The sequence below is a fragment of the Photinus pyralis genome, unplaced genomic scaffold, assembly GCF_008802855.1.
Source record: "Photinus pyralis isolate 1611_PpyrPB1 unplaced genomic scaffold, Ppyr1.3 Ppyr1.4_LG1, whole genome shotgun sequence".
NCBI classification, from domain to species: Eukaryota; Metazoa; Arthropoda; class Insecta; order Coleoptera; family Lampyridae; genus Photinus; species Photinus pyralis.
Window position 1 is genome coordinate 67,080,818 of NW_022170249.1, and position 19,829 is coordinate 67,100,646.

At 36.2% G+C, this 19,829-nt stretch overlaps 4 protein-coding genes across 4 annotated transcripts; 2 read left to right on the top strand and 2 right to left on the bottom strand.

Moving 5' to 3' along the window:
- Positions 1 to 1,027: 1,027 nt before the first annotated feature.
- Positions 1,028 to 2,699, bottom strand: LOC116158758. The gene is made up of 4 exons (XM_031471588.1): positions 2,075 to 2,699; positions 1,561 to 2,023; positions 1,238 to 1,503; positions 1,028 to 1,184 (listed from the first exon to the last, which is right to left on the bottom strand). Exons 1-4 carry the CDS (start codon positions 2,095 to 2,097, stop codon positions 1,064 to 1,066), a joined length of 873 nt encoding a protein of 290 aa, XP_031327448.1. The 5' UTR covers positions 2,098 to 2,699; the 3' UTR covers positions 1,028 to 1,063.
- A 4,662-nt stretch (positions 2,700 to 7,361) lies between these two features.
- On the top strand, positions 7,362 to 8,800 carry LOC116159922. Its single transcript, XM_031473021.1, has 4 exons — positions 7,362 to 8,225; positions 8,279 to 8,350; positions 8,407 to 8,487; positions 8,541 to 8,800. Exons 1-4 carry the CDS (start codon positions 7,908 to 7,910, stop codon positions 8,781 to 8,783), a joined length of 714 nt encoding a protein of 237 aa, XP_031328881.1. The 5' UTR covers positions 7,362 to 7,907; the 3' UTR covers positions 8,784 to 8,800.
- LOC116159921 (putative nuclease HARBI1) lies at positions 8,776 to 19,167 on the bottom strand. The gene is made up of 7 exons (XM_031473020.1): positions 16,032 to 19,167; positions 15,817 to 15,979; positions 15,503 to 15,724; positions 13,227 to 13,726; positions 9,503 to 9,786; positions 9,258 to 9,455; positions 8,776 to 9,205 (listed from the first exon to the last, which is right to left on the bottom strand). The coding sequence occupies exons 4-7, from the start codon at positions 13,454 to 13,456 to the stop codon at positions 8,811 to 8,813; spliced, it is 1,107 nt and encodes a 368-aa protein (XP_031328880.1). The 5' UTR covers positions 13,457 to 13,726; positions 15,503 to 15,724; positions 15,817 to 15,979; positions 16,032 to 19,167; the 3' UTR covers positions 8,776 to 8,810.
- LOC116159920 (tigger transposable element-derived protein 6-like) lies at positions 10,465 to 12,854 on the top strand. The gene is made up of 2 exons (XM_031473019.1): positions 10,465 to 10,651; positions 10,824 to 12,854. The coding sequence occupies exon 2, from the start codon at positions 10,836 to 10,838 to the stop codon at positions 12,582 to 12,584; it is 1,749 nt and encodes a 582-aa protein (XP_031328879.1). The 5' UTR covers positions 10,465 to 10,651; positions 10,824 to 10,835; the 3' UTR covers positions 12,585 to 12,854.
- Positions 19,168 to 19,829: the final 662 nt, after the last annotated feature.

A 19,829-nucleotide genomic window follows, 5' to 3' on the forward strand; every position in this document is an offset into this window, starting at 1 on the left:
AAGTATGTCGTGTAATATATGATACATTGAAAGTTGATTATTTAAAGGTAAGGAGTCAATTGTATGTGTAACTTAATTATAATTATTGTTTAGATACCCACAACTGCCGCTGAATGGCTAGAGATTGCCAAAGAATTCGAGGATAAGTGGAATATGCCAAATGTAATTGGTGCTCTAGATGGCAAACATCTTGTAATTAAGTCTCCTGGAGGTTCGTCATATTATAATTATAAAGGACAGCACAGTATTGTCCTTTTGGCAATGGTAGATGCCAGTTACAACTTTATATATATCAATATTGGTATGAATGGACGTCTCTCTGACGGTGGGATCTTTTGGGAGAGTGATTTGTCGAAGGCTCTAGAACGAAATTGGCTTAACATTCCTGAAGACAAAGCGTTGCCTGGTAGAATTATGCCAGTGCCACATGTAATTGTTGCGGATGCTGCATTTACACTGTCAAATGTAATACTAAAGCCTTACCCATTCAGAGGTCTAACCCACCAACAAAAAATATTTAATTACCGTTTAAGCCGAGCACGCCGTGTTGTAGAAAATGCGTTTGGTATTTTAGCAAACCGCTTCCGTGTGCTGTTAAACATAATACCTTTGCGACCAGAGAAAGCAAAAGTGGTTGCACAAGCCTGTTGTGCGCTACACAATTATTTGCAACACAAAAATAGAGACTATTTTAAAAATGTTGAAGAAACAGTCGATAGACGCTACAGGTTTGTGTATGGACTTAGTAGGCAACACGGTGATAAGCCTACTGGGAGGGCTTTACAAATACGCCAGGAATTTACAGATTATGTAAATGGGAACGGTCGTGTTCCGTGGCAAGATGATATGGTTTAATTAAATTTTGTATAGGGTAATGTAGTAGTAAGTCATCATTTTTTATTTAAATTTAATGTTTTAATAGCTATTAGTAATGTATAGTAGGTAGTTTTTTATTTAAGTTTAATAAAAACTTTAGCTGTTTGTTGGTTAAATGAAAATAAACTTTATTAAAATACAAGCACTATATTTAACTTATTTTAATTTAAAAAATAAAATTAAAAAACTAATCCCTCAAACTTCTACGAAATTCTTTTTTTGCATTTAAAAGTGATGAGTATATTGCCATTTTTAAATTGTCTAATATTTCTTCATCCTTAATTTTATCCATTTCTGATGCAATCATTCTGAAAAAATAACATGATAAGTATTACTACAGAATTAAATTCAATACACTTACTGTTCAAATAGGATATTGTCCCCAGGTAATCTTTCAGGCATTTTTGGTGCAGTAGAGGTTGTCTGAATTTTGTCAAGTGCTTTAGTTGCACTAGCAAGTAATTCGCCAAATCCTGTATTTTTTTGTTTGTTTTGTTTCATCCGTGTTGTAGGAGGTGCACTAGAAGCTCTGGGTGGTACTTGTGTAGGGTTCTCCACAACAATTTCTGATTCATTTAATTCGGCTACAGTGCCATCAAATACCACCTCCAAATTTTCTTGAGTTTCCTGTTAACACCAACATAATTAGTTTCAGATATTAACTACATGAAACATTACACTTACCATTTGCTCTCCGTCACCTTCGGTGTAGTATGTTTCTTCGGTATATTGAGATTGAGACCAGGTCTCACGCTCTGAATCAGGCACACCGCTAATACTAGCTGGAATATTTGATTCTCCTTCCGTAACCACAGTACTCTGACCAATAAATGCTAATATTTCAAAGTACTGCCACTTCGGAGTATACACTTCATCAGAAGAAGTGCCGCTCACCTTACTTTTTTTAATTTTTCCCAGTTCACTGAGATATTGTGTTCTTAAGTCGTGCAACTTTGTTTGTACATCTTTAACTGTCAACGATTTGTTGAGGTTTTTATTTAATTCCGCTGTTATGGAATTATAAGCTGCATTTCGTACATTTTTGTTTTTGTAGGAATTACAGCTTGTCAAGTACAAGCAGGGATGTTCCTCGTACAAATGTATTAGTACCGTTGTTACATCCGGAGTCCACACGAACTGCTTCACTCTGAAAGAATGCATTAACTTCTAGCATACCATACAATGAATTTATACGTACTTTGAACAAGAACTTCCGCTCATTTTAACTTTCACTCTTCACAGTAAATCCAAAATCCAACTCACAGAACACCACGCCGATCCAACTGCTACAACACGTGTCACTAGTTTATTTACGATCAGCTGATTGCAGTAACACAAAATCAAATTTTTGAAAGGTTGGTACGTCGTAATATACTACAAAAGTTACTAAAATTGCATGCAAGATACAGAACTTTTGGCGCAAAACACGACATTTTTCTTGCACCATAAAAATTGCAGCAAGTCGACGCAATATTCGATTTGCGCATGCGTGCAATAAAAATTGCAGCAATTTTTCTTGCCGGAAATAAAAATTGCGAACTGTAAAGTGGCCTTTAGATGTTTGGGACAAAGGTTCAATCCCTACAGTAACGCGCAAACGTGTATTGCAGCTTATTACCACACATCACGATAAATATCTTAAGCTTCTACGATTCCCCAAATGTAAGAGAAATGAAAACTATAACTTAAAAATTGAAGCTTATAAAAGAGATATCAAAAAGCTGTTCGACATTAGTGCTTGCAAATGCAACAACTAGACGAATGCTCTTGTTGCAAAACAAATAAAATACCATTAAAAGAACGTCCATTCATCGTAGACCAAAGAGGCCCTCGATTGATGGTTATAGGAACTGTTGATGTTAAGGAAACCGCAAAACTAATAGATAAGGTCACAAAATATGAGAAAGCACGTGAAAGATTGCGTTTACACCAAAGTAGTACTGCGTGTTCGGTATCGGTTTCCAGGAGAGCAGATAAAATGGATTCGGTTACAGAGCGCGAGAAACCATCGACTTCTACAGAACCTTGTCCAAAAGCACATTGTAGTAAAAATATTATGCAACTGCCTACTCTAGCTAAAGTATGTGACCGCTACGGGATCTCAGATCGATCTGCCGCTGCAATAGCCTCAGCTGTATTGCAGGACGTGGGGATAATAAACGATGAAAATTCAGAACAAATAATAGATAAAAATAAAGTAAGAAGGGCAAGGGAAAAATCAAGGAATATCCTTCCGGAAGCTACAGAACCAGGGCCATTAAAAGCGGTATACTTCGACAGACGTAAAGACAAGACCCTGTTTATTGAAGAAATAGAAGGGAGATTTCGTAGAGGGACAATCGTTGAGGAACATATTTCGCTAGTGAAAGAACCAGGTTCTATTTTTCTAGGCCACACTGTTCAATCTAGTGGATCTGCAAAAAATATTTTTGGAAGCGTTGTTAGCTTTTTGGAAGAACATAATTATAATTTAGAGGATTTAGTTGCGATAGGATGTCATGGTACGGTAGTGAATACGGGTGTGAAAAACGGTGTAATAACACAACTGGAGTCAAAATTAGGTCGCCCTTTGCAATGGTTTATCTGCCAGCTGCATGGCAACGAACTGTTACTCAGACATCTATTTGAACACCTTGACGGTAAAACTAAAGGCCCTGCAACTTTTTCTGGAGTATTAGGAAAAGAAATTGTGCTATGTGAAAAACTACCTCTTGCAGAGTATGAAATTATTCCCTGCACATTGATTGACGTCGACTTGAATGATTTAAGTTCGGATCAGAAATATTTGCATCAAATATGTCTGACAATATCTTCTGGTCAATGCCCAGCCGAGTTACTGAATCGCAGTCCAGGAAAATTAAACAATTCCCGATGGCTTACTTTAGCTAACCGTCTTTTGCGCCTTTATGTTTCAACAAAAGACCCAACTGCAAATTTAAAAGACCTTGTTCGCTTCATACCAAACGTTTATGCTCCGTTGTGGTTTATTATTAAGTGCAACCCATCTTGTGCAAATGGATCAAAACATGTGTGGAAAACTATCAACTTAAGCCGATATTTAAAAAAAGATTTGAGAGACATTGTCGATGCCGTTATTCAACGTAGCCCCCCCCCCCCCCAGTACGTATTTTGTCGCTTGTAACTAGGTCACCTGATACATTTGGTCATGCGCTCAATTGCGCCACTTCAATTAAAGCTTGCGCCATTAAGGTTAAGGCCTGACAAATTTTCAAAAAGTGGGGGGGGCCAACTTAACGTTTTTTAAAGTTAGGTACTACATTAATACGCCAAATAGGAAACATCTATGCAGAACCTGTATTTGGAATTGCAACACAGAGCACTAATAATGGTACTTAAGTACAGAGTTGCAATTCCACATGAAGGTATATTAGATGTATATACTTTCATATTAAAAAAAATTTAGATTATGCAAATTGGTGCATTTCCTGGTATAATTGGATGCATCGATTGCACACAAATTGCCATTGTAGCACCTAAAACAGAAGATCCAGAAATGCCTGGAGTTCTGTTTTACTGTAGAAAACAGTATTATAGTTTAAATGTTCAAATAGTAAGTTTTCATGTTTTCTTACACTTCCTACTAAATTTTAATTTGCAGATTTGTAATGCACAGTTAAAAATTTTAAATATTAATGCCAGATTTCCCGGATCAGTGCATGATTCTGGTATATGGCAGACTTCACAAGTACCGTAAAACGGGGTGTAGTCGACCAGTTGGGGTGGAGTCGATCAAAACGATATTTTCAAATATCGCGGGTTCCAGCGGCCAACAGCTGTTTATTACCGGCAACGTTGCACGCCGCAAAAATCTGTCAGATGCGAACGGTGTGGTACGACGGTTATTGTGTTCATTCATAACGTAAGTTTCTTATCTTTTACCTGTACAATAAAAGCGTTTTATAATGACTTTTTTTCATAACGTGTAAACAAATATCTGCCCAGCGATATACACAAAATCTATTCTCAATTTTGTTTTTGTACCTTAAAACTCATGTAATTATCTCACGAATTCTATTTCACCGGTATATTTGCGCCGGCGATTAGGCGAATTAGGCAACCAAATTTGCATTTGTGTCCTTTGCAGGGGTGTAGCCGATCATGCCTAGAAACTACAAAAAAAAGCTTGGTGCTGAGGGTAAACGCAACTACCGGTTAGAGTTCCTAACCAACGCTATAAGAGAGGTACGAGCAGGTCGGTTGTCAATTAGGAAGGCGTCTGAAAAGTATGGAGTACCATACACAACCTTAAATGAAAATGTCAAAGGCAAATATTCTAAAAAATATGGTGGACAATCAGTTATAAGTGACGAGCAAGAAAAAATATTTGTTGAAGGTATATTAAAATGTGCAGAGTGGGGGTTTCCGCTCAGACGGATTGATGTCAAAAAATTGGTTCAAGGCTATCTTAATCGTTTAGGAAGGCGGGAACGTCGATTTAAAGATAACATGCCCGGTAATGAATGGTTTTTATCATTTATGAGTCGCCATAAAAATATTACTGAAAGAATGGCAGAAAATATTAAACGAGTCAGGGCTGGAGTAGATGCAGTTACAATTAATACATATTTCGATCATCTTGAGAAATCTCTTGAGAATATTCCACCTAGTAATATAATTAACTTTGATGAAACTAACTTCACTGACGACCCCGGCTCTCAGAAAATCATTGCTAAAAGAGGGGTTAAACACACTGAGAGAATATTGGATACATCAAAAACGAGTATTAGTGTTATGATGGCAGCAGCAGCTAACGGTACAGTTCTGCCACCGTACGTAGTTTACAAATCCAAACACATCTATAATACTTGGATAGAAGGTGGTATACCAGGGGCCTGTTATAACAGAAACTCGAGTGGCTGGTTTGACTTAGAAATGTTTGAAGATTGGTTTCATAAAATTTTAGTTCCTTATGCAAGAAAAATGGATTGCAATTATTGGAGACAACCTGTCCAGCCATATATCTATAAACGTTATAAAATCCTGTAAAGAATACAACGTGGAATTCATCCTTCTGCCGCCAAATTCAACTCATTTATGCCAACCGTTAGATGTAGCCTTCTTCAGGCCGGTAAAAAATACTTGGAGGAAGGTTCTCTTCGATTGGAAACAAAAAAACAGGGGCGTACTTCCAAAAAGTGAATTCCCATCACTTCTGAAAAAAACTTTTGAAGAAATTGGTACTAATATTGAAACTAACGTAACAGCTGGATTCGCAGCCTGTGGGATTGCTCCATTGAACAGACTCAAAATTTTGAATAAACTTCCTAAACAAGAAACTCTTCAACAAGGCAATACCTAAGAAGGCACTTAGCCAACAACTTTACAGCAAATGGACGCCAAATGACATATTTGTTAGGTATGTAGATTTTGATTCCGTACTGAACTTGTCTTGTATCCCTATGCTTATATCTGTGCTTGTATGGTCATACATGTATGTTAGGAGATTCGGGCTACCCTTTAGAGCCTTGGCTAATGACACCAATAGCTATTCCAATGGCGAATAACGAGGTGGAATACAACCGTCGACACAAGATGATTAGAAATGTCATAGAAAGGACAAATGGTGTGTTGAAACAACGGTTTAGATGCCTTCTTAAACATAGGACATTACATTACGCTCCTGAGAGAGCAGCTAAAATTATTTACTCTGCTGCAATAATGCATAACTTGTGTATTGAATGGAACGAAAACTTAGGTAATGAAAATAGTAAATATGTGTACAGCTATAATTTAAAAATGTTCACAGACAATTGTAATGAAGAAAACGTGCACGATGAAATGGACATAAATGAACAAAATGTGGTTGAAGATTTAGATCTTTTTGAAAGAAATGTTTTACGCCAAGGCCGTAATATTAGAAATACCATTGTGGCAAATTATATGGTGTGATTTCATAAAAATAGTAATCTATGAAACATTAGTTTTTAAATGTTATATTATTACAATACATATATGTTTACATAACTAAAATCATTAAACTTTTAGAACTAAAAAAATGGTTTAAGAAGCTTACACCCTAGTCATACTAAGAGCTGAAACTTGAATGGAATCTGCCACGGATGGTATAGTATTTGCAATCATTTCCAAACTTCTACTTATTCTCTGCGTATACTCTTTCAATAGCACAGAGAATCTTCTATGCAGATCAGATGCTCGACGTACCCCTTTTAACAAATTAGTTAGATCCAGTTCGATACATAAATTGCCATACTTGAACGATTCATACGCCCTACATTCTTCAGTGCAACATATGTACATGTTACAACTTTTTTTCGTTTTAGAAAACCCAGCTCAATAATTTTTGGATGACCGTACATTAATATTTTAGTTATGGTTCATGGTTCACATTAAACACTATACACTATCAACTCTATAACTGCTTTAAAATTTGGGGATAAGATCATCACGTCTGTAGGAAATCGCTGTATAATAGCTGATTGTTTTCAAATTCTCATCATTGTCGGATTTTGGAAGCCTCATCCTCACCACACCACGTAGGTAAAACGGTTCCTTCATAAAATTAAACTTTAATTTTTTGGGGATGCAATGAAGTGGTGGTGTGTTGTAGTGAGTATCACCCGTATCGTACACTTATGGCCGTATGCACCGATTTTTACTTAAACTTCTAATAAGTAATCGCGGTTAACGGTTAAACTCGATTTAATTTTAATTCTAATGCACCGGCGCAATACTAATAGGGATTGGTTAAACGAAAGAAACCATTTGATTTTTATGATTGAAGCAAATTCCCTAAACTTTAACGCGGTCTGTGGCTTTAACATAACCTGTTACCATTGAAGAAGGTTTTTAATTTATTTCTCCACGTTCTTGCAATTTTGGTATTAGAATAACAATGGGTAAGACGTGCACCAACGCAAAGAGGGCTCCAAATTTTACACCGTCCGAAAAATTATTATTAATGTCGATAATATCCAATAAATATGCAAGCGTAATAGAAGATAAAAAAAACAGATAGGACTTATGTTCAAGATAGGATAAAATCGTGGAAAATGGTCGAGGAGGACTTTAACTCTAGTCTACCTAATGGCGTGTTTAGAGATTGGGAATGTTTAAAAAGATTTTATGAGAACCAGAGAAAGGAAGTGCGCAAAATTAAAAGTAATGAACGACAAGAGCTGCTTCGAACTGGGGGAGGACAGGTTCCCCCAACTAAAGATGATCCTGCAGACATGCTCTTATTGTCCATTATGAATGAAAAGACGGTGTCTGGGTTAAAAAATAAATTTGATAGTGACTGTGACGTAACACCTGTAGCTATTGAGGTTGGTGACACATTAATCTTTGACATGGACACAAATGATCCTGAGGTAATATATATATTAGTTTATTTTTATAATTTTTACATTCTTGTGTATTACAGTGTGATGTACCATCCCCTGCGTCCAGTGCAACGCAAAAAAGAAAACATGATGAAGATGAAATAGTTGAGCAGGTAAGGCATAAGAGTAAATGTGGTACCTATAACATATAATTTACTGTAACCTTCAGGAAAATCCGCCTGTTGCAGTGGAATCCTGGAAACATTACAAGCCTAGTAATTTACAGAATCCAATCAATCCTGTATTAAATGTAAGAATGAAATTTGTATTTATTATTTATAAAGAATTACATTTACATTTTAGGAACAATCTACTTCAAGAACTCCACTGAGAAGCAACCGCCGTAGACCAGTGCAGCAAATTAAAGCTTTATCATCGTCAGCTGTTGCCGAAAAATATGAGCAGTTATTAAATAAACGTTTAATATTAGTCGAGAAACAAATATTGCAATTAGAGGAGGATAAAATAATGAAAAAGGAAAAGCAAAGATTAGAATTGCAGCTACTAGAATTAGAAATTGAAATTAAAAAAAAAACTCTAAACTAGGAACTTATTCTATTTTTATATTGTACATTATAAATTTGCAAAGTAGTTGTTTATTAGTTCTCGACGATAGTCGTACAGTCCAACATGGTTGACGTTTTGTGGTAGTTGCGGAACTTCACCTAAATCAATTAAATTTTGCAACTCATTTGCATTAATGTTCTCTGGAATTGGTGGTACGTCTTCTTTCATATCTATTGCTATGTTATGCAATACTGCCGTGGCAGTAATAATTGTTAATGTGGTTTCCACCTTACATCGCAAACCATATGCCAACACTGGAAATCTGCGTTTCCAAACCCCAAACAATCGTTCAATTGTGTTTCGGGTTCTTATATGGGCTTCATTATATAATGATTCTTCTCTGCTTATTGGATTCAGAAGAGGAGTTAAGCAATATGGCCTTAATGTATATCCACTATCGCCTACAAATTAAAGTTTTATAGATAAATTAAAGATGCAGTAATAAATAATTACCAAGAATAACGTTATTGTTGAACTCGCCAGCTTCAAAACGTGCTCTAATTCTGCTGTTATTAAAAATAGTAGCATCGTGGGTGGATCCAGGCCACCTTGCAACAATATCAAACACTTTAAGTGTAGAACTGCCAATAACCTGTGTGTTTATTGAAAACACTGATTTTCTATTTCTATACACCTCTGCATCTTCACCATCTAAGGTTTTCACTGTACCGTAGCCATTAAACAGAAATAAGTATTACCTGGAGACTGTATTTTTATATGTGTTCCATCAATACAACCAAGCACTCTGGGGAATCTCGCAATTCGATAAAAATCCTGATTGGTGTGTATGACTTCATGATCTCTTGGCATCTTGATATAAATTGGTCTTAATCCAGCAATAGCTTCAGAAACTTGTGTTATTACTCGGGAGGCTGTGGATTGATGGAATCCCATAAAATCTGCTATAGATACTTGATGTCCAGAGGATGCGTAAAATCTTAATGTAGCCAATAATTTGTTAATGGGAGAAATACTATTGTTTCTGAAAAGATACCAGTTGTAAATTGCTGCTAAATTACTCAAATTGCGCCAAACTTATAGTAGGGGAGCTAACACGAAATCCACTGAACGAGAATGATCAAAATTTTAACCGATGGTGTTCCATTTTGCCCTATCAGAGTATGCTAAAATCGATCGTCTGCCGCCTCAGGTCATACGACTTAAGGCGCTTCGGGTACTTCTTGCGGTACCAATTCTGAAAGGTTGTTTTTCAAAAAAATAAGTTATACACCAAATGAAAACGTTGATAATAGCTCTTAAAAAAATATTTTAAAAAATCGCGCGCATTTGATAACTCCGTAAAAAAACAATTCTTAGTCGGTTTTTCACGAACTTTCTACGGATATAACTAGGTTACGGTTGGACGAGTGAAGCTGATTTTTTTTACAGACTGATGATATGATAAGTACTACTAATGACTTAACGGTGTTTCGTTTTTAAATTTTTTCTCTAATTACAAGATTATCTTATTATCTTAACATTATAAGATATCTTATAATTAGAGAAAAAATTTAAAAAAGAAACACTCTCATATAGTCATTGGCTGTAGGGGAGAGGTGTGTCAATTGTTACAGGGGGGCAATTGTTACAATGTTCATACAGCATCATCTATGAGCCGCTGAATAAAGCATAATATATCATCCGACGGCCATTGCTATACTGTATTACCGACGAACTTGCCGATCATGTTGTTGCCGCGGTATTCTGACAGTTGATGATCATTCCATTTAGGAGGTTAACGTAAAATTTTTATGCGGCACATTTTTTCTTGTTACATCGAATATAATCAACTCACGGAGGTGAAAGTAGTGTTAAAATAATCGGAAACAATTGAGCGTTGGTGTGAGGTAAGGGTATTTGTTGTTTTACTTATAAAAAAAAAGGTTCAGGTTCAAGTGTGTTATTTCGTAATGGTGTGGCAATTGTTACAAATACATGGGTGTCAATTGTTACTGTAACAATTGACCCCTATGTTTTTTTTATGTGTTTATGGATCCTAGTGTGGATTTCTTGTTGCAGTTGAACGTAAACATGGTATATAAACGCCCTCGTAAATCTGCCAGGGGTACAATAGAGGAGGAAAAGTACGTCGAAGCGTGTAGACGTGTGATTGGAGGAGAAAAAAACCGAAGTGTAGCTAGAGATTTAGGTATGTGCCATATGACTCTTGCTCGATATGTTAAGAAATACAAAGAAACGGAAACGGTCAATACAGGTTATAAACCTTATAATAAAGTATTTACAGAGGAACGAGAGAAGGAGCTTGTTTCGTACTGTACTTCTGCTAGTAAACTGTATTTTGGCTTGACCACTAAAGACTTGCGTAAATTAGCATACGAGTTTGCCAAACATCTAAAATTAAACTTTCCCTCCAAATGGGAAGAATCTCAGATGGCCAGCATTGACTGGTATAAGGCTTTTATGCAAAGGAATCCTATCTTATCAGTTAGGAGGCCCCAAGCAACTAGCCTAGCTCGTGCAATGAACTTTAATAAGCCTAATGTTGAAAAATTTTATCGAAATTTAGCTGAGCTATTGGACAGATGGAAATTTCGACCAGAAAATATGTATAATATTGACGAAACGGGGGTAACTACAAGCCAAAAACCTCACAAAGTGTTAGCTGAAAAAGGCACAAAACAAGTTGGCGCAATAACCTCCCAAGAACGAGGCACTTTGGTCACAGTTTGTTTAGCTGTGAATGCCATTGGCAATGCTGTACCTCCATTCTTTGTATTTCCCAGGAAAAATTTTCACCAACATTTCTTAAGAAATGGTCCCACTGGTTGTAGTGGATCTGCTAACAAAAGTGGTTGGATGCAGGAAGAGGACTTTTTGTTATTTATGCAACACTTTAAGAAGTTTGCAAAACCAAATGAATATAATCGCGTATTGGTGGTAATGGATAATCACAGCTCCCATATAAGTTTACCTGTGATAAATTTCTGCAGAGAAAACTTCATTGCGATCTTATCATTCCCTCCTCACACGTCGCACAAGCTTCAACCGCTTGACAGATCTGTGTTTGGACCCTTTAAGACAAAGTTTAATATTGCAGCAGATCACTGGATGCGAAACCATCCAGGTGAACGAATGACAATCTATGATTTGCCAGAATTAGTCAAAAGTGCCTTGTTAGCAGCAGCCACAGCGTCGAATATAATTGCTGGATTTCAATGCACAGGAATATATCCATTTAACGATCATATTTTCGAAGAAAGTGATTTTGCTCCAGCTTCCATTACTGATATGCCATATGAATCATCTAATGAACCACAAGCTGGGTGTTCAAAAGATGCAAGTGTGTCAAATATTCAAGTAACGGAATATTCATCTCAAGATCGTGAAATTCCTTTACACAAAACTCCACCAACATCACCTACTACACGACAATCGCTTGAGGATATAAAACCACTTCCTAAGGCGCAATATAAAAAAAAATCAAAAATTGGAAGGGCAAAAGGTAAGACAGCTATCTACACCGATACTCCTGAGAAAGAAGCTTTAGAGGAAGAAAAGAAAAGGAGGGATGTCAAGAAAATTCCAAAACTGCCAAACCATTTGACAACAAAAAGAAGGAGACAGGAAAAGAAAAGCGTCGACTACGATTATTCTGGTGATTCGTCTGAAGAAGAAACTACTATTTGTCTTGTGTGTTGCAAACCATATTCGAAGAGCAAAGAGGATTGGTTACAATGCACTGATTGCCGAAAATGGGCGCACAGCAGTTGTGCGAATAATGATCCATATTTCATTTGTCTTAATTGTTTATCAGAATGATACAAATATACCCATTTAACCCAAACCCATTTGTAACAATTGACCCTTGGTACTGTCACAATTGACCCCTCGGTGGGGCGATTGTTACATTTTGAACTAGTTGTCATAAATGACATTATAATCGTATATGAAAGTTGTTTTTGTTTTCTGTTTGGTTTAACAACACCTATATAGTTTAGCTATTTTGTGATAAAAAATAAATATTTTTTGATGACTTGTGAAAAAGTTATGTGGATTTAAAAATAATTTGTAACAATTGACGCACCTCTCCCCTACCTCTCATTAGTCTGTAAAAAAAATCAGCTTCATTCTTCCAACGGTAACCTAGTTATATCCGTAGAAAGTTCGTGAAAAACCGACTAAGAATTGTTTTTTTACGGAGTTATCAAATGCGCGCGATTTTTTAAAATATTTTTTTAAGAGCTATTATCAACGTTTTCATTTGGTGTATAACTTATTTTTTCGAAAAACAACCTTTCAGAATTGGTACCGCAAGAAGTACCCGCAGCGCCTTAAGTCGTATGACCTGAGGCGGCAGACGATCGATTTTAGCATACTCTGATAGGGCAAAATGGAACTCCATCGGTTAAAATTTTGATCATTCTCGTTCAGTGGATTTCGTGCTAGCTCCCCTACTATTACAAATCATTATCGAACTCCAGAAATTCCTCTATTTGTGGTAACAAATGTAATATTTGTGGTAACAAATGTAAAACTGTATTTTTAGTTAATCGGAACCTTCTAAAAAAGGATAGCTCATCCATGTCGTCAAAATAATTGGTCCTCTGGTAAACACGCCTTGGAAAACCGTATTCAATTATGTTTAACATGTCACCATCATCGTCATAAAACATTTCGTCTTCAATTTCCATGGTAGATTAACGAATTTTAAAACTCCAAGAGATTTGAGAAGACCGAAGTTGAGGTTATGTGATTACACAGTGACAGATGCTAGCGCGCACGCGTGTACCTTAAATCGAGATTACACACTTAAACGAGCAAAATTGCCGGTGTAACTTTAAGCTTCGTTAGCACTCTAAACATTAGCGGTGCATAGCAGTTATGTTATTTAACCAAGTTTAAACTCTAATCCAGTTTAAAAACGCTACGGTGCATACGGCCATTAAAGATTCTGAAGTCGCCTGCAAATAATCATGAATTAGTGAAAAGATAGCTACCTTGTCACGGTTCTTCTAAGCCCTACGGTAATTCATAAACAATATTTACTGACAAAATCTATAACCTCTATAACTTTTGAACTATTATTACATAAAATTTGAAACGGTGCTACACACAATAAAAATGACAAATATCAGGGAACCATATCCTAAAAAAGTGATTTTTCTGTGAATTCCGCTATATTAACCTAACAAAAAAATGTTCGGTCTTTGAAGTTGACGATAATCTGAAAAATTTTTCCTGTATCTCTAAAAATGAAGTAGTGGGGGGTATTCAAAGGTTTCCGTAAAGAACACCCTGTATCTTCGAAACGGCTGAGCCGATTTAAACAAACTTGGGTTAGTTCAAAAGAGCTATTCTTCAGCTACAAATATTATACTATTTGAAGTTTTGTTAGTTTCACATATCACCGCTTGAGGGCTTTTTTCGACATTCCGACAGAAATGGTTAATTTTCTCAAAAAAATTAAATGCTTTGGTTCAATTTTTTTTTCATGAAAAAGTAGCTAAATAATGCCTAAATAAGCTCGCGAAAACAGCCTCTCGATATCTTGAGATATACAGGGTGGTGAGTTGCGTAACGCATCATAGGGATTTCAATGTAAAATTCATAACATGCGATTATTGGCTCCCCAAATTATTTGAGAGCAAAAATGTATTAAAGTTTTTTGTAGAAAAAATTTTTTTCGCCAATCAACCGTATTAGTTTTCAATATTTTTCATATAAAGACGGAAAATTTCAAAAATAAAACTCGCATCTTTTTTAATAATCTGCGATGCCATGGAATTTTCTAAAACAAAAAGATATCCAGCTATCAATTAGCAGCAGTTCGAAATGGATTTTGTGATCGACTTGGATACTGTCTTGCAGTTAATGGTGACTTATACGAACATTTATTGTAAATTGTTATATTAGGAAACCGCTTTTAGTAATTTGGTCTTTCTTTATGTTGAATTCGCTGTTCTAAATATAATACTTTTTGATAGAATTTGATTTGTTTTATAACAGATATTCCATGGCATGACGGATATTGGCGTAGTTTTTGTATTATAAAATTCCATGGCATCACAGATTATTGAAAAAGGTGGGGGTTTTATTTTTCCAAATTTCCGTCTTTATTATGCAAAAAATTGAAAACTAATACGGTTGATTGTCGTAAAAACCTTAATACATTTTTGCTCTAAAATAATTTGGGGAGCCAATAATCGCATGTTATGAATTTTACATTGAAATCCCTATGATGCATTGTACAAGTCACCACCCTATATACATATAATACAAGGGAAGCCCATCAATATTGAAACTAAGGAAAATGTTGTGTCCACAAAATGCTTTATTCTGAATTAAATAAGAAGATAGTACATTTCTTATACCAAGGTAACACAATTCCCCATTATCAGGTTGTTTTATAGTCAATTTTGTGGGGGTATTTAACAAGGTTCTAGAATCTAACGGAATTTCTGGGTGATAGGGTTTTAAAGCATGTAGCAATCCCGTAATGGCACAGTGAGTAACAGTGAAATTAACACCCCATTGTCTAATGGTTGAAATGATACAAAGTAATGTGGCATTAGATTCTTTTGCTGAAAAAATCTTTGTAAAAATAATCCTCCCTAGCATGAGAACTTGCCTCATTATCGATTAGCTTATCATCAGTAAATGTTGCCAAATGTATGAATAGACACTTCCAATAGGTTCACATGCATTGATTAAAGGGACTAACAGAGGGGTATCCTTACCTCGAGAAGCTTGCTCAGTATGAAGAGTATTTTTAACAGTAAGAGCTATCCTACGATACAACTGTCTCTTAGAAACTATGGGTTTTAACTTATATTTAATCTTTCTTTCTGTCGATCCTGCTTTGTTCCTTTTTAAGCGATCTGGAGCATGCTTCAACCACACTCTTATACAGTCTTCCACTTCCTTGTCAGTTCCATTTTGAATGGTATGTTTGACGGCACCTAAAGAGAAAAGAGAAGTTAAATTTACTATGTATACATATTTGGAAAAGAGATCTACAGAATTGGGTTTTATTAGCATTAAGGACACTTACCGACTATTAATTTCTTCAATGTTAACTCAGCAAAAGCACGTTTATCAGATCGTTTCCCATAATAATTAAATTTGATGGCTGCAATATCCGCTAAGATGTATTTGAAAATCCTATTAGTTTTTCGCGTTACATTATTACCCCCTCGAGTGGATAAGTATTTCACCTAAAAAAATGAAATTGTACATAAATCGATAATAAGTAAATCGTTGCCGTACCAAAGCAGTAATAGTATATTATTCATACTATACTTTTTCAGGTACCGGAGGGTAATATGGCCCAGCGGAAAATAAGGCCCACGTTTAAATTTAGCGCTGTTTTTCCACCAATCGCGAAAAGTCGTCTTACTGTCTTACTTCACATCAGTGGGAATCCATATACTAACAAGCTTGTGAATTTATGCGCGTTAAGTGTTAATATTTATTTCGAGTTTTTATTATAACATCAACTTATAAGTGACGATAGAGTGTGTTTTTTTAAATTACAATGGTCAATTTATCCATACTTCTTTGTTTCTAATTTGAACATGATTACATAGCCACGCTTGTTACTATTCAGTTAGAGGTTAGATCATGTTTTGGCTTTGTGAGAAATTAATTTTGTATTACTGTTGTTTCGGAAAATAAGGCCCGGGCCATATTTTCCGACCTATGTTGTGGGCTTTATTTTCAGTTCGTTTTTATTTGCAGATGGGAAAGTATAAATGTCGAGGGTTGCGAGCTAATTGGGATGCGGATATGATGAATGATGCTTTAAGGCTTCTACGCCAAGGTCATTCGCAAAGAGACGTTGAGCAACAGACTGGCGCACCTTACGAAACCATTTAAAAAGCGGTGAGACAGTAAGGAAGCTGGAGCGTAAACCAATTCTTACTGAAGCGCAAGAGATGGATCTCGAAAATAGAATCATTCGATTAGCAAATATATGATTACCTCTTACCCCAAAAGCTTTAAGAAGAAGCGTCTACAGTTTTATTAATATCAATCGAATTGATGTGAATCCAAGAAATAGAACCAAAATATTGTTGGAAAAGATTGGTATTCTGCATTTCTAAAACGACACCCACGCATCAGCAAGAGGAAAGCGCAATCCATGAATCCAGCTAGATCCCAAAAATTGAATCGATTTATAGTAGGGGATTACTTCGAGAAATTAAGCACTTTGTTGGAAACCTTTAACTTAAAACATTCTCCGAATAAGATCTTCAATATGGACGAGAAAGGTTGTGGACTAACCTTACACCATCAGCAATCTGTGTTAGCAATGAAAGGATCCAAAAGAGTACATCTTGTATCTCAAGGGCATGGAGAGAACGTAACAATTGTGGCATGTGTGAATGCTGTAGGACATGCCATACCCCCAATGATTCTGTTTAAAGGAATTCGTGAAAAACCTACTTTTTCGGATGATCTACCAGCAGGTTCAATCGTTTCTATTAGTCCCAAGGGCAGTATGACTACTGAACTATTTTGTAAATGGCTAGACCACTTTGCTAAATACAAACCGGAAGGAAAAGTGCTACTGATATTTGATGGTGCTGCGTGTCATCTTGATGTCACTATTGCGGATAAGGCAGAAGAAAATAACATCGAGTTATTTTGTCTTCCCAGCAACACAACACATGAACTCCAGCCCCTAGACAAAACAGTGTTTAGGTCTTTTGAACACTACTGGGATGACCAATTATTAATGTACTGAGACCAAAATCCAGATCGCCGTCTGACAAAAGAAAGATTCTCCGCCGTTTTTACACCAGTTTGGGGAAAATGTATGACGGTTGCTAATATAACGAGTGGGTTTAGAACCACAGGTATTTACCCATTTGACAAAAATGCGATATCTGATGAAGCATTTGCTCCATCGACAGTAACAAGGAGGATTATTGAAAGGCAACCATCCTTCGACGAAGATGACAATGGCCTCGGGCGAAGAAATACAATCATCTACAAAAAGAAATGAAAATGCTGTGCCCAAAAACTGCCTTGTATCAGTAGCAGGAACATCATGTGCACAAAACAAAAAACAAAAAGTAAAGGGTGATGCAAAAATACAAGTTCTTCGTGAGAAGACATTGTCGCCAGAGAATAGTAGGAATGCTAAACAAGAGGAATTACCAGTCAAAGAAAAATCTTTCTTGGAAATGGTGAAAACTCCTGACCTTGTTCAAAAGAAGGCGGTTGTCAGGAGAAAAGCAATCAATTATAAATCACAGCACGTTGCAAAGAAGCTATTTAATAAAGGAAATGCCCATTCGGCTGCAGTTAAAGAAAATTCTACTAGTGATGATGAATCGTGGTACTGCTACCTTTGTCAATCAAGCAAGCAGCTGGACATGCGATGTTGTGGTGCATGTAAGCAGTGGCTACACGAAGAATGTCTTGGTTTAACCGCAGATGATGTGGAAGAACTACTTTGTCCAAAATGCCAGGATAATTAATTCATTTTTATGTTGGGCCTTATTTTCCATCCAGGCTGAAAATAAAGCCCATATCATTATTTTTTTCAAAAAATTAATGTTCATTTGATTTTTTTTTAAATTGTATTCTAGCACGTTGACTGCGACACATGCCTTTTGAGGCATGTGTATAGTTTGAGTTGTATGCGAACGCACATTTGGCTATATATTGCAATAACTGCGACGGCGCCTACATGGCTATTTCTTAAGCTATTTCAGTTGCACATATACCATTCAATTGGGTTTTGAATATATGACAAGCTAATTGGTGACTTATAGCACATGCCATTTGAGGCATGGGCCGCACAGTAGTAATTTAATATTACCTTGGTGCGACGCATGCCCCATGAGACACGTGGTTTGTTGTTGTTGATTTTCTTGGGTTAGGGTATTCGTATTGCGTGTTGTGTTTTGTAAATGTGTGTGAGGTTTATATACATATTGTTTGTTTTTCAATAAGTGTAATATTGATGAAACATGTCTACGCGAGCGAAGAAGATAGTGGAAGCGGCGACAAAAGGGGTAGTGAAAAGTGGTGAAACAATTGGCGAGTGTTCGAGTAGCGTGTTAGAAGATGACTTAGAAGGTGTCATCCAAACTAATGAAAGGGAAAACGCACCCGAAAAAGAAAATACGGACGTAGACAGATCATATTTTTTGTCAGATGAGGGAAGTAACAACGATGCTTATAGTAGTGATGATTCTTTGGCAGATAAAAACTACGTACCAGATACATCATCTTCTGAGGATCATGAATCTTCCAGTAGTGAAGAAATCGAGTCGCCACTAACAAACGCTAATATCGATCAAGAAAGGAACGATAACGCCACTGATGAATGGATTGACATAGAGGATGATGACACTGGCGAAGATATCGTTTCTCAAAAATGTACACTTAACATCACGAATTCAGATATTGAGGAGCCAAATGATGCCTTTGGCCGCTTTATTACCAGTGACATATTAGACATTATTGTTAATGAGACAAACATTTATGCCACGCAACAGTTGACTGTCCAGCGTTCCAGAAAATCCAGACTAAATTCCTGGACTGCGACTAATCGAGATGAAATAAGAGCATTTTTAGGTGTTACTTTAGCTATGGGCCTTACTCAAGTTCCTCATATTAATCTGTATTGGTCCAAAGATCCCATGTTCCACAACAGCTTTGTAGCAAATGCTATTACACGTGATCGGTACCTTTTGCTGTTAAAATTTTTACATTTCGCAAACAATGAGACCAGTGATGCATCTAATCGACTTTATAAAATAGCACATATAGTTTCACTCATTCTTAAAAATTTTCAAAAAACTCTAACACCTGGTAATGTACTTGTTATAGATGAGTCAATGATGCCTTTTAGAGGAAGACTCCTTTTCCGACAGTATATTCCAAATAAAAGCCATAAATATGGAGTTAAATTGTACAAACTTTGCTCACCTGAAGGTTACACTTTCAACGTAATAATTTATACAGGAAAAGGCGATACAGTACCGGAGTTTGGACATTCACAATCAGTTGTCATCAAGCTACTTGATTGTGTTGAAGATAAAGAAGGAA

Bases quoted from the DNA above. Each gene is read 5' to 3' on its own strand.
- LOC116158758 (XM_031471588.1), bottom strand. From the start codon at position 2,097: ATGAGCGGAAGTTCTTGTTCAAA. The intron at 2,024-2,074 runs GTACGTATAAAT...GCATTCTTTCAG, and splicing joins AGCGGAAGTTCTTGTTCAAA to AGTGAAGCAGTTCGTGTGGA. The intron at 1,185-1,237 runs GTAAGTGTATTG...TTATTTTTTCAG, and splicing joins GACAATATCCTATTTGAACA to AATGATTGCATCAGAAATGG.
- LOC116159922 (XM_031473021.1), top strand. From the start codon at position 7,908: ATGGTCGAGGAGGACTTTAACTCTAGTCTACCTAATGGCGTGTTTAGA. The intron at 8,351-8,406 runs GTAAGGCATAAG...TGTAACCTTCAG, and splicing joins AAGATGAAATAGTTGAGCAG to GAAAATCCGCCTGTTGCAGT. The intron at 8,488-8,540 runs GTAAGAATGAAA...TTTACATTTTAG, and splicing joins CAATCAATCCTGTATTAAAT to GAACAATCTACTTCAAGAAC.
- LOC116159920 (XM_031473019.1), top strand. From the start codon at position 10,836: ATGGTATATAAACGCCCTCGTAAATCTGCCAGGGGTACAATAGAGGAG.
- LOC116159921 (XM_031473020.1), bottom strand. From the start codon at position 13,456: ATGGAAATTGAAGACGAAATGTTTTATGACGATGATGGTGACATGTTA. The intron at 9,787-13,226 runs GTAATAGTAGGG...GTATCTTTTCAG, and splicing joins CTGGAGTTCGATAATGATTT to AAACAATAGTATTTCTCCCA. The intron at 9,206-9,257 runs GTAATTATTTAT...TTTAATTTGTAG, and splicing joins CAACAATAACGTTATTCTTG to GCGATAGTGGATATACATTA.